The 13858-nt window shown below is 41.3% G+C and overlaps 1 protein-coding gene across 1 annotated transcript in view; it reads right to left on the bottom strand.

The window, feature by feature from the left end:
- Positions 1-13858, bottom strand: part of GLP1R (glucagon like peptide 1 receptor) — a 53458-nt gene that overhangs the window by 5522 nt on the left and 34078 nt on the right. The window contains exons 7-9 of the mRNA XM_026059843.1: positions 8946-9006; positions 4644-4713; positions 3839-3927 (exon numbers count right to left, since the gene is read on the bottom strand). Of these exons, the coding sequence (XP_025915628.1) occupies positions 3839-3927; positions 4644-4713; positions 8946-9006 (220 nt within the window). The remainder of the gene's footprint in view (positions 1-3838; positions 3928-4643; positions 4714-8945; positions 9007-13858) is intronic.

Consider the following 13858-nt stretch of genomic DNA (forward strand, 5'->3'; position numbering starts at 1 on the left):
GTGTTACAGTACTTTAGAGAATGTGTCTGCCTGTGACAGGAACAGGGTTGTGGAAGTGGGTAATTCTACATGGATGTAGAAAAAATAAAAAAAAAAAAAAAAAAAAAGGAAGATAGCTCAGAACAATTTGAGTAGGTTTCAGCGTGTTTTTACTGCCCCTGGCGCTTCACTGTAGACAACTTGCTGCTCCAAGTAGTGCTCTATATGCAGCTGCTGGCTGTATTTAACTTGGAAAATCTTCCAAACTCAGGAGCACATAATGTGCTTATATCTGAGATGTCTTCTTTGCATCCGTTTCTCCACCCGTAAGTGGGAATGATGATCAAAACCTACCTTGTTGATGACCTGAAAGAAATAATCTATCAGTGACTGGAATCTTTTAAGAATGTCTAGACAAGGGGAGAAGTACTTGTTATTCCTTCCCATGTCCTGGTGTGTTAAATCTTCAAAGCATTGTAACTAACTGTAACTGCAAAACACTCTGTAAAAGCAGTTAAACCATCTTAGAATGATGACTCCTTGATTTAAGAGGCAAGTTCAAAGGCACAACTATCAAAGGAAAAAACAAACCAACTTGAAGTAAAACATGTTTCTCCTGTAGAAGAGCAATGATCAGGGTTAAAAATATAGGAAAACATTGACAAGAATGGTCCTTAACTCTCTTTTGATAGGCATACATGCTAAGCCATTTAACAAGATAATGAAAGATGCCTGAACCTCACATGGAAGCTTATGGGGCTGGGCTACAGAACCTGTCAGCACTGCCAGTGTCTCACAAGGATCTACGATGGCTCTTCCAGTAGAGTAGAAACAAAATCACTAGAGCAGTAAAGCTGTTAGTGCATAGTAAATCTTGATTGCTCTAGGACTGCTGGCTGCTATTCTGAATCATAGATCATTCTGGTTGGCAGGGGCTTCTGGAGGTCTGTAGTCCCACCCTTGCTCACAGCAGGGCTAACTTCCAAGTTAGAACGGGTTGCTCAGGGCTGTGTCCAGTGAGGTTTTGAACATCTTGAAGGTCAGAGATTGCACAGCCTCTCTGGGCCCCATTCCAGTATCAGACCACTCTCATTGTGAATCCTTCCCACCCTTACATCCAACTACTCGCTACAACTTGTGACAGCTTGTCCTTTTGCTGTGCACCTTGGAGAAGAATCCAGCTCCATCTTCTCTATAACCACTGCTAAGTAGCTGAAGACTGCAATTAGGTCCTCTCTTAGCTTTCTGTTCTCCAGGCTGAATAAACCCAGTTCTCAACACCTCCTTGTATGTCACCTGGTCCAGACTGAACCATCTTGGTGAAAAACTGAAGCAAGTCCCAGGAGAGGGGGCAGTCTCCTCCTTGTGCTGGGGAGCCTCAAACTGGACACCAGGTGTAGCCTTACAAATGCTGAATAGAGGGGAACAATCACTTCTCTTGGCCTTCTGGCTATGTTCTTGCTAATGCAACCCAGTCTGCAGTCAGCCTACATTGCCTTAAGAGCACACTGCTGAACCATGTTCAACCTGTTGCCCACTAGGACACACTTTTTCTGCAAAGCCACTTTCTATCCAGTCAGTGCCCAGCCTGTACTGTAGCACGCAGTTATTCCACCTCAAGTGCAAAGGCTTTGCATTTGCCTCATTTGAGCTTCTTAAGGTTTCTGTCAGCCCACACACCAGCCTGCCAATGTTCTGGGCACACAAGGACTGAGGGATGGTGAATCTAAGTAGCTATCTAAATTAAACAGTTTACATATATAGGTAAGCAGAGATGCAAATCCCTAGTGGACCAGTGCAGGCCATTCCATTGAGTGGATAGGGAGATTGTTTAAAAGAGCAGCTTACCAGCAAGCCTTGTCATAGTGGTTCTCCACCACCGCCTGCCTGAAATAGAGATAAGCAAGAAGCTGAGACTGAATTGGCTCTGGAGACACTGGTTGGGTAAAGAAAGGGAGTTGTGGAGGTGTACAGCAATCCCCTAGTTTTCACTGGAACACTAGTGGGTTTATAGCAGATACCTAGAGAGCTCTGCCTTAAACAGGAAGCCATGAGAAGTCTTATGACAAGACTTTCTTGGCAATTAAGACCTGCCTGAAGAAAACCTTTCCCCTGAGCATGGTGAGAAGTTTCTCCACAGCTCCAGTTCTTACACAGAGAAAAGGGATTTGCTGCCATACTGAACAGTGAGCTCGCTCTCTTCAGCTGAACAGGCAGCAGGAGGGAGGAGGAATAAAAACTGGCCTCAGAGCAAGAAAAGATTTTTCTGCTTTCTATATATCACTGCATCTAAGCCAGTGACTTTCTAGGGTACCTAGACTGATTCTTGTTTAAAATAACACATTCCAAAGTAGCAGTAGTGTCTTCAATCCCCCCAAAATATTCTTCCATCTATTGGAGCAGAAGAAAAGGGGCAAAAAAAGTTCTGATGACTTACTGCACAGGTGTCTCTGGCTACTGGTCTTGGCACTAGAGGCACACCAATTAACTGAACTCTTTGAGTAAAGGCAGAATTCCCCAAAGCTACTGGCTATAACCATCAGCCTCAAGGAGAACCACCAGGACTTTATTCTTCATCAGTGAAGAAGGCTCTGTTGCTAGTTAAGTCCTTTCTTAATAAAGCCTCTTTGCTTACACAGCAGATTCTTGAACATGCAACATGAAGAAAATCAGAACATCACTGAAAGATGGTTCAGCTGTATCAAACCTTTCTGCTGTTTGCAGAAGCTGTTAGAGTAAGGGCTTCCTCCCTTGACAGGGCAACTTTGCAGTCAGACTTTTAACTGGTCCCAAATGAAAAGGGAGACAACTGAACTGGAAAAGAACAGAACCCAAAACATTAAGCCTGGCAAATGAAGGTCACATATATTCAAAATGACAGTATGGATGAAAGCAAAGCCTACAGCATGCTAAAAGGATTCCCGAGTCCCTTCCTCTACTTCAAGCTCCAAATGCTCTTTAGATTTTCCATAATTTCATGTGAAGTAAGGAAGGTAGGTAACATAAAAGTCAGCTCTATATTCTGATGAGAAAACACCAAGATACATACTGTGTCTAGCTTAGAAGGCAACAACATAGAAATACCCAACTTTGAACTAGCTAAGTCAGCTACCAGTAGCAGTCTAGCTACCACAGCACATAGCTCCACACATGTTAATTCACCTGGTTAGTTATTTTAACTCAGTTTAGTTAGTTTAAAACTAACTTGTCATCTCTACATTATTTCTCAGACTGCAATAAGGAAATATTCTCCAAGACCTAGAAATGAAAGATGTGACCATAAATCTGAGCAAGGCGATTAAATGACAAGATGAACCCAGACACAGACAGGGTCTGCAAAATAAAATTTGAGCTCTTCTGACATCTGTCTTGAAGCATCATATGCATTCTTAGTAAATTCAAGATTAAAAGTTTGTCCCATTATAACAACGGACAAGGAGAACAAGGAGCAGTGCTCAAAATGAAACCACCTTGATCTTCACTGAAGTTTCAGCTATTATTTTTCTCACTTGCATATATTTCTTCATTTTATTTAAGTATCTGCATATGCTGCCAGCATTTAAAAAATACCTGCTTAAGAATATTTTTCCAATATTGTGGAAGACTGTAAATTGATGAACTTGGAGATCAAGTCCTCTATTTATCTGTAACGCAGATCCAACTCCTGTCCTGGCTTCACCAGGAGGCTTCACTGGTGACTGACTGTCTAAGCAGTCATACAAATGTATGACATCATCAGTGCATTACTCACTCCCTGTGATTTTTAACGACCTTTGTCAATCCATTTCTTTTCATTTACATCCTTGTCTACTTCCATTTCGAGAAGCACAAAAAAGCATCAGATCACCAAATGACAAACCTGCATTTTATGTCAGTTTTGCACATCAGATTTGCCTGCAGTTTGGAGATGATGATGCATATAACTCTGATGAAGATCAGGAAATTTACCTGGAGAAAAGAAAGAAGGTTTTATATCTTCATCAAGAAATACAATAAGTGTTCAAAAGTCTGCTTTGTGTATGCTTTTCCAGGTCCCTGCACATCCTGCTATTCTGCAGCTGCCAAATTTGCCATGGAATTCAACTCTTGCTAAGAAATTGTGCTCTGAAATTTATCCCCCTGAAAATGCAAGCAGGTCACTAAAAGTAGGGGAGCTTACCTACATCTCCAGCAAATCAGACACAGGGAGTTTCAATACAGGTGTGGACTGTCCCATCTGTCTTGACTGGAGGTCTGTGACTGCCACAGTTTTGTGGCTGTGTAACATAGCATTTCTCCACAATATCACACAATTTGCTGTTCTTCTGTAGCTCAGTTCTGGAATATTATTTTCTGCCTCCCTGTGCTGTAGCTACCTGTTGCAGCTTTCCCCATGTAGGGAAGTTAACTGGATTCCTGTGGCATGCTGTTTTGTTATCATGTGTTGCTGTTACAACATGCCAGCATGTGGCCAAATTAAACAAACAAAATGCTATTCAGGAATTCCAGTGACAGAAGCCAATCTGGTTTCATAAGATCACATTCCTGAATGAAAATGTCAGTACCCTCAGAGGTCATCAGCCTTTGGATGTGCCCATTAGCCACGTGCACATCTGTTCTTAGTGCTGTATCCTGTTCCATTCTCATGGAAATGTGCCAACTCCCGGCACACACTCCATACTCACCCCAATGGCAATTAGAATAGGCAGTCTGATGATCAACCAGTAATTCATATTATAGTTTCTGGTCCAGCAACTAGGGAGATGGCAAAAAGGTGGAACACAAGAAGAAAGAGTTTCAGTACATTACTAAAACCCCTTGTTTTTTGTTATGTCAAAGCAACACAGATGAAAAACGATATTGAGAAGTAGATACCAGAAAAGCATATCATGCTGACATGGAAACAGATGCAGTTGCTCAATTCTTAGAAACACTGAACGCTTTGTACTATTGCAGCTATCATGATCCAACTGTATATTATTTACCTGCCTTTCTTGCCTGCTAAAGGCTAGCCCTCCTCCACATTTTGCTATGAATTATCATCAGTTAACTGTGAAGATTTACTCCATTAAAACCAAGGTCCAAACACACCATTTGGCTGAGAGGGAATTCATCCAAGTCAGACCTTCCTGTGTGGTTCCCATCCTACTCTTTCTGCATTACTTCTCACTACTCTTAAATCTCTAGTGTAAGGTGGTCTTATTATTCAGCTGTTTGTTAGTTCTTTATCACATTACCCACCATCACTTTTCTCCTGTCAGTATTTAGATTCAGTCATCTATTTTATTTGCCACTATTTTCAATAAGCCCCTACTAATTCTAACCAGGATAAAGCAATTAAGGCACCAAACTCCAGTTCCTTCAGGGTATGTATAGGTTTCAGGCCCAAAGGAATTTTTAAAAATTATGAGCAAGGAAAACCAAAGACTAGAGCAATAGCTCCCAACTTATGCTGGCCAACTGAGCCCTCTGCCAAGCACATAACATGTTGCAGGCAATATCATACTCCATTCTCCCTATAAGCTTCAGTTTTAGCTTTTTAAGTTCYTGTGTCCTTGAGCAACATTGGAGAACTTTCACAAGAAATACGATGCTCAAAAGCCATAGTTTGGGATCACTGGTTTGAAGTGAACTCTACACTGGGGGTTTCTAAACCTAGTTCTTTTGGCCACATGTGTGCATAACAGCTCAGCTGTCAGGCTGTGTTCACACACCACTTTGAAGCAGTTGTATAAATATATCATGGTCTGGAATCCTTATTCTGAGATGCATCTCAAAACTATTCATGCTGCATAGCAGCAACGGCATTCCTAATGTTTGCATGAAATATCTTTGTTAGCCTCCTGCCACACTGTTCGGCATTACTCAAAAGCAAAAGTTATCAGTAAAGCCAGCAGTTAAATGCCAAAAGTTTCTGAGTTACGCAGTCTGTGAAACAAAAGAGGCTGTGAAACAAAACAAACTATGAAACAGCATTAAAGAAAAAGTAGGTTCCTTCACAAAATAGGTTTCTCCCTCCTCTCAAATCTCATTGGCCAAAACACAAATATATGCAATTTTCCTTAAATTTTCTTAACAAGCCTATGCAACTTCAGCTTGGGTGACACTAGTTGAGAGTAAACCCTCAACCACCCAACTTGTAATGGGACAGTCAACTTGATGGAAACTAGCAAAATTGCAGCATGTAATTAGGTGCTCACGCCATGACAACACACACACGCACGCACACACACACACACGCAGATACTACAGAGCAAAGCGAAACAGCTTGGCTGTGCCAATTCCACATTCCCTTGCAGGTACTGGAAGCCTGAGAAGGGCTCAGGATTTCATTTTTACTTTCAGTTTAATGCATACAACAAACACATTATTTTAACCAGCTGCTCCACTACTTGATTTCATTCAGTTGTATTTTAGCTAGTGGTGAAAAAAAGTGAACATGCTGTGTGCAGTCAGTGCACCTGACTTGGAATCTGAGTAAGAGGCAAACTACTTAATTGGTAGGCGTGACTGGGAACTGGCTTCATGTAGCCTTTAAAATTAATTTTATTTGAATCTCCCAAGACAGGCAGGATAATAGGCATGGCTGGAAGTGGAGTTTTAATTTTCTGAGCAGCTGCAGTGGAAGCAGAGACAATTTTAAAATTTCCTGATAATGACAGAGGCTGAGAAATGGTCCTTTACATTAACTCTGCTACATTTCTGCGTGCATTAATTTGTTTCCTGTGGCACTGAGCAGTTTAAGCTACTTTTAAATTTATATAAATATGTGCAATAAAAGCACCATTACAGTCCAATTAAAGTGTCACAGCTATTAAAGTGTCCAGAAAATAAAATTGATAGATCTGTACATGATTTCTTGTCCGTTTGTGCTTTCTGGGGTTGTTAAACTGATACACCAGCATGTACTGCGATTGGGATCTATTCCTGCAGTTTGCTCAGCACCACTCAGAAGATGCTTAGCAGCTAATAGCATCAGAACTGTGAATGGGGAATTGGTCCAATTAAACAAATGATACTGGGAAGTTTCTGCCTTTGCTTACCATTCTGCTATGCTTTTTCTAAATAAGAAAACACTGAATTTTTGCCTTGAAGAGGTATGGCTGAATGGCTCCATTTTTTAAAAGATCGTAAGTTGGCTGTCTTGCTTCCATAATTAATTGCAGATAGAAACAAAGATGTTTAAGTATCAGCTCTTTAGGCACAGTCTAATAATTAAGCAGCACAGCTTTCTTTAATTTTGTTTGTAATTTGGACAAAGTCTTTTTAATAGCCCTTTTTTTTTTAAACAGTAACTGATTTCTAAAGGAGTTCACAGTTGCAGTATTTCTAGGAAGGAAAGAAGGAGCCAGTCTGCAAGTAGGAGGTCTAGCAGGCTTCAATCCTTCTTTCCAAATGGTTACGTACTCAGGACTGCCTCGAACTCTCAGCCCTGACCACATTTACTTCCAGTTATTCCTCATAACTAGGGAAGTAGTTGAGACACAAATGAAATTTACAGCCTGCTGCACATCCATAGCAGCAGCGCGAAGGCAAACAGCATGAAAGATATCCCTTGCTGCTCCAACAAATGCCTGCCCAAGGCACAGAAATCTTGCCTTTCAGAAGGGCTGCTGCACATGGTTATTTATTATTGTATTTTACAAATATTTATACAAGATTTAGAAAATTCAATAAAGCACAAAATTGCCCCTTTTAAGGTCCACTGAAGGCAGTGAGTGACAGTTTTCCTTAACAGAAAACATAAATCAGCTCTGAGCACTGCATAATGCAGGAGGCTCAGCGTGAGCACTTTGAATACATTTTCTACATCAATGGCAAGACCTGCCTATGGAATATGGGCTGTTCAGAGACTACATGTTCTTCATGCCTATCCTAATCATTTCAACAAAACTTGCAATACCTCAGTAGAGCCACAATCTTATTACAGAATATAACTGAGTCAACCTCGAAGAGGAAAGTCACAAAATCCTAGCATTATTTTAGCCAGAAGAGGCAACTTGAATGAACTGGTTCAGTATTAGGAAAAGGCACTAAAAAAAGCCAGTTCTTAACACCTTGTCCCATGAACACCAGAAGGAAAGTCCAGAGGTGGCTCTGACTAAACTGAGTTTTTGCACTGCAGCATCGCTCCAGCAAGGATTGCATTTGGAAAGAGAAACAAAAACAAAACAAAAACCCTCCAAAAAAGTGCTGGCTGGGCTTTTTGGAAACTGAGTAGCAGGAAGACCCAATGAGCAGTGCATTTAGAATAAAAGGGAAATAGCATAAAGCTATTTATTTCATCAAAGAAAGCTACTCAAATATTTCCAGGCAATCACTGTCGGTAAGGAGAAGCCGCCACTTTCCTCCCTCTCATTTAACGAAAATGCTGTAATGCTATTTGGTATATGAAACATATATAATGCCAGTTTCTCAGAACAGCCACTATGGTAAAAGTATTTTGTGTTTTGCAGCGGTTTTGTATGGGGTATAGTTGGCCTGGGCAAAACTAACGCAGCCAGACAGAGAATGAGATTTTATCTTATGAAGACCTAAATAATGGAAGCTTAAACAAGAACAGGTAATCACATCTCTGCTGCAAGGCATAAGCTAACCACTGCAAATTGCAGGCAAAGTACTGTGGGAGGTTTTTGCCTTCCTCTGAAGCATAACTGTAAAGGCTCCTGCCAAAGGCACAGTATCAGGAGCAGTCTTGGTTGGATAAGATGACTTATACTGTTGATACTGTAACTACAGAAAAACAAAACATATCTTTCCTTGACCTGCAAAAGGATAGATTCATTTAGACATGCAGAAAATCCTGACCAGAAAGAAACGAGTGTTCCTTTCTGAAATGTTATGCAAGACCTTCAGACAAACACAAGCAATTACATGAGGTTTCAGCACATTGCCAAAGCAAATCACACCAAACAGGAAGCAAACAGTGACCTGCCAATGCACACACAGCACAAATGAGATAGCTAGAAAATCAGAGCTAAACCAACCCCTCATCTTCATAAAGGTACTTGACAATTCCCCAGAGGATAACAAACAGCATTGGCACACCTGGGAAGAAAGGAGACAAGGTAGACACTGACATTAAGAGAGAGGAAAAAGCAGAAAGAAGGACAAACCCCCACACGATGATGAGCAACATCATTAACTTGTGGCAGGGTGGCAGCTCCTACCCACCACGGGTGGCTGCCAATACTGGCAGGAGGATACTAACTGCAAATATTTAATACATGTAACTCATTTTACCTGGGCCCCCGCCCAGCTCCTGACAGGCATGAACGCTGAACAGCAACAGACCATCACCCCATTACTGGAGTATAGCAGCTCTTCCGTGCACAATTACACGGAGTGGCAATGGAAACTAACTTTCTGGGAGCTCTGCCAGCCTGCTGTGCTCTGGCTGCCCGTTGACATCGGGGCTGCAGCACGCTCAGCCCCGCATACCCCACGCCGTGGGCCCACCCTGGGGCAGCAAGTGCTCAGACTTCCCCCAAGAAGCCCGGAGCTGCGGCTGAGGCACTGGCATGGACTTGAGGGGTTGCAGCAGGGGCAGCAGATGCATTGGGTCTTGAGAAGAGGCTTGGCCCTATGCTTACCTGTGGGCACCTGTGTTACTGTGGGTCACGGTTTCTCTGGGGTGTAAGGGGAAGAGAGACGATGAAAGCCAAATAAGCTGGCACAGCCATTACTTGCTTTACAACATCCAAGACTCTCAACCCAATTTCTTTCACTTATGAAATGCCTAGGTCTTGAAAAGTCATTTTAAAGTGGATCTGTCAACCAATACCAAGTACAGGGAAAGCCCCAAAAAATAACACAAAGCAATGAAAGCAGGTTGAGTATCAACAGGCAGGATGAGGAATTTCTGCCTAAGGATGGATCGAGATGGACTGCGATTCCTCTGCATACCTCCTTGAACAGTGTCAGACATTGTAAGTAGGTTATTTGGGAAGGGCAATATTTACTATGCTTTCTTACTGCATTTTTAAGAGTCATTATGGTGTGGAATCATAAGCACAGCGGTGCACTACACTACGAAAACTTATTAAGTGTTGCACAGGGTATACACACAGTTCCTTACAGCAGGAGTTACAGAAAAAACAGTGATGTCTTGCAGCCTGAAAATCTTCAAGAAGCATCTGCAGTGGGCATTATCAGCAAAAAACTTCTATTTTGTTGTACTCTATTCTTTCTCTACCATCGGATCAGTTAAATACTACAGAAACCAAAGACCTATTATTCGCCTTAATCAGTTAAAAAAGAAGAGAAGAAAAAAAAACTGCAAGAAACAAAATCACAGAACAACACCAATAATTAGAACAATAGCAAAGATAAGGAAATGAGCTGAGATTATTGGGGCAGGAGGTTGATTCCTGTTCCATGGATGTACCTGATGCTGAGATTACACAGTATTTTGGAAGTAAAGTTACTGAGAACTCAGTGCTGCTTTGACGCTGGCATTAAAGATTAAGGACAGGCTCATTGCAAATCATTTCCAAACGCAAATGAGCTTTTGATTCACAGAAAATAATTACAGTTTGAATTATTCCTTTCTTGACTTTACTGAGAACTAAGAGACTTTAATATGAAATTTGCAGGATAAGACATAAACACTGAGGGTACAAAGGCTGTGTGTCAGCGGAGGGAACAGAGGTACAGTGATAATGGTAATGATTTGTGGATATCTCCATCTTCTCGATACATCAGAAATCTCTCCATATTTAATTGCATTACTTGACATTTGAATTAAGTAAGAATCTGTAATTAATATTGTATTTAAAAAGGACCTTGCTAGTCAGAGGCTGATATTATTGAACTGCATCATATTACTCGAAGATTTTCGGACTACATCTGATAGACAAATATTATACAAATTAATAGGGAATATGGTGACTTGTACAACATCCTCTGCTTCCTCCCCTTCCACTTGTGATACAGGCCCCTGGTGTTGCAACACCATCAGTCACATCATACTCCACATTAACAATCCACAACAATACATAGCACAATACATTCACGTAAGCTTTGAACATCTGTATGGATAGCATCTGACATCTACCAAATTCACAAAGTCTTGTCCTAAGAAATAGGTGGCTCTACATAATGTCTGGGACACACACTCGGCAGTATCCATTTTTTCCAAAACCTTAGTCCAGGATCTAAAAAGGAAACTGCACCAATGATATTCCCTAATCCACTGCAAATCTGTAGAAGACAACCACAACAGCAAAAGAGCAAGTCTGCATCATCTTTGCAATGATTTTAGCTTGCAAGAATCACTGAGGCTCTGTACAGATTACTTTACAATCTTGATACCTAACTAATCTGAATTAACTGGCACAAAAGTAAATGTCATTCTAGTTGCTTCACTGGTTTATTCTATGACTCAGTCAGGCAAAATCTTACCGACTTGAGCAGGCAGTGGGAGCAAACTATATAGAGCTCTTTGAATAAACTCTACAGATACCTATCACTCATGAATAGACTTGACATAGTATTTCAGTCCTGTGCTCCCAACACACAGCTGTACTGGTGCATTCAAGCTTCAGTCCTACACCTCTTGCTCCTGCTACTGCCATTCAAAGGGTATCAGATAACTGAGAAGATACTGCACCTCTTCTAAAACTTACAGGCTGAGCTCATTCCAGCTTCACTTTTTCTCATCCAGAAAGCCATGAGACTGGTCTTTTTCCAGGTTAACTGGCCACAGAAAGGTCTTTGAATTATGGAAACACTTGTATCTACTCGTCAGCACTGCATCACTGTTGAAGAAGTCAGAAACTGCAATTGTCTGTTTTAATGGCCTGTGCCATGTTGATGCAAGCTAATAACTGACCAAAAATCTTTGAACGCTACATTGTGAATAAGAAATCTGTTAAGCATGCTAGTAAATAAGCATGCTGACAGCTCAGCTAATAAAGTTCAACTTGGAATGACAGCAGATGGGGCTTCTGAAAAACAGGCTGCAAAAATTATATATATTACAGATGATAAGAAAATAACAGAACTGCCAAATCAACATCTTAACACCCCACTGCATAAATAAGCAGCAGAACCTACCTATTTTCACTCTATCCTACCTGTTTTACACCTGCCCAGGTGTCTGCATAGCAAAAAGAAAAAGAAAGGTAGGAAAAGGTAGCCATTACCCACACCAAAAAATCTCAGCAGTTTTAGACTGAATGATAATAGGCTGAGGTAAGCAAGAGAAAGATGTCAGAAATTTTGCTCAGGAACCTACACTTGATTGACTTCTTCGCAATGTTTCACTGTCCCTGATGAGCAGAGAGGGGAGCAACTAGTGGAGCTGTTAATGGAAGCTACAATGTCCGGATAAGATTCAGAGCAGCATGTAGAAATAGGTTTCTCCATTTAATGTGTCTGAGATATTCTGGTAACAAAAACCATGAAAGGTGTCACCAGGTGGGTGTTATTTCATGCCAACTTTATTTCCCCAGGGTCCCCTCCGACATGCAAGCAACTTTTGATTCTTACAGACCATATTATATTGCTAGTTTTGCATCATACCGTGTTTTATGTAAAGGCGATTTCAGGGAAGAAAGATGTATGAGGAGCAAGAGAGATTCCTCTCACCCTCTCATGGTGATCTTGAAGCAAAGTTGCCTCTTTAGGACAACTGATCTACTGAGACTCTTAAATAAGGACATACCCTGCCTACTGCATTTTAAAGACTAGTGATTGCATGTATAAGCTGGTATTTCAGATGTACCCTGACATAATTGTTTTCCACTTGGTGAGAAATCCAACCTCTGAGACAGGAGGCCACACCAACCAGAAGGACACTGCTGGTGGCAGAACTCTGACCCTCGTCTTTGTCAGAAACCATCCAGGACAGACTGATTTAATAAACTGCTTAATGTATGAATGCAAGAAGTATGTGATGAGGAACTTGATTAAGTGAGAAATAAATATGACTAGATGTATCAAGGGTAAGACCATGGAAGATAACAGAGAAAAAAAAAGAAATTTTTTTCCTTTCTGAAAAAGGAAAAGGATGAAAGAGTTGAATTTGGAAGATGAAAAGCAAGGAGAATTAAGAGAAACTCCTGACTGATACATTTCCTACCAAGCTCACTCTGGACACAGAAGCTACTTTAACATACTTGTCTGAAACGCAGTTTTCATTTGAAAACAGGCAAGAAATGGCTAGTGCCATGACTGCATCCAGTTGCTACACTGAGTTCATCCTGGGCTTCCGAAGGAAGGAAGGTTTCTTGCTGGCTCTGATCCAGTCAGAACTTCCTTACAATCACAATGTAGATTTTGACATCCTAGCCTGGCTTCCTGCCTTTAATAGCTCCATTCCCTCAGCTTTTTCTTCCTTAGAGCAAGTTTGGATTGGCAAGAGCTGGGGGGAGGAGAGTTATTTATTTTTTATGGCAGTTTCCCTGCTGCAAGTGCAGCTGGATGTAAAATTTCCATAGAAGCTCAGAGAACATTTGACTTTTTATTAACGTTTTCTTCTTAGTCTTCAGTGCTGAAAATTGCCTCCTCGTGTCATTCTTCCTGCTTGGATGTCACACGCAGTCACCATGGGACGTTGCTGTTGTCTCATCATTCCCCTTCCTCCCCTTGTGAAGGGGTCTTTTCCGAAGGATGCTGCTGAAGGATGCAGAGACACAGGTTACAGTGAAATCTGTTCTTCTCAGGAGATGACTTTCTACAGCACAATGCAGCTGCTAGAAGCCAGTGTCAGGTTCGGGGACTCTTCGCCTGGACTCAGACTAGATGAAGAATGTGTTGCATTGGGCAACTGCATTAAGGGCAGTCTACACATCTTGAGAAACAAGCAAAACAAATAGTAACACTCTCCACCTCTTCAGTTACGTTGTTCTCTCTTTCCCTCTTTCCCTTTCTCCTTTCTCTCTAGAAGATGAGACCT

The sequence above is a fragment of the Apteryx rowi genome, unplaced genomic scaffold (genome assembly GCF_003343035.1).
Source record: "Apteryx rowi isolate R43461 unplaced genomic scaffold, aptRow1 scaffold_160, whole genome shotgun sequence".
Lineage (NCBI taxonomy): Eukaryota > Metazoa > Chordata > Aves > Apterygiformes > Apterygidae > Apteryx > Apteryx rowi.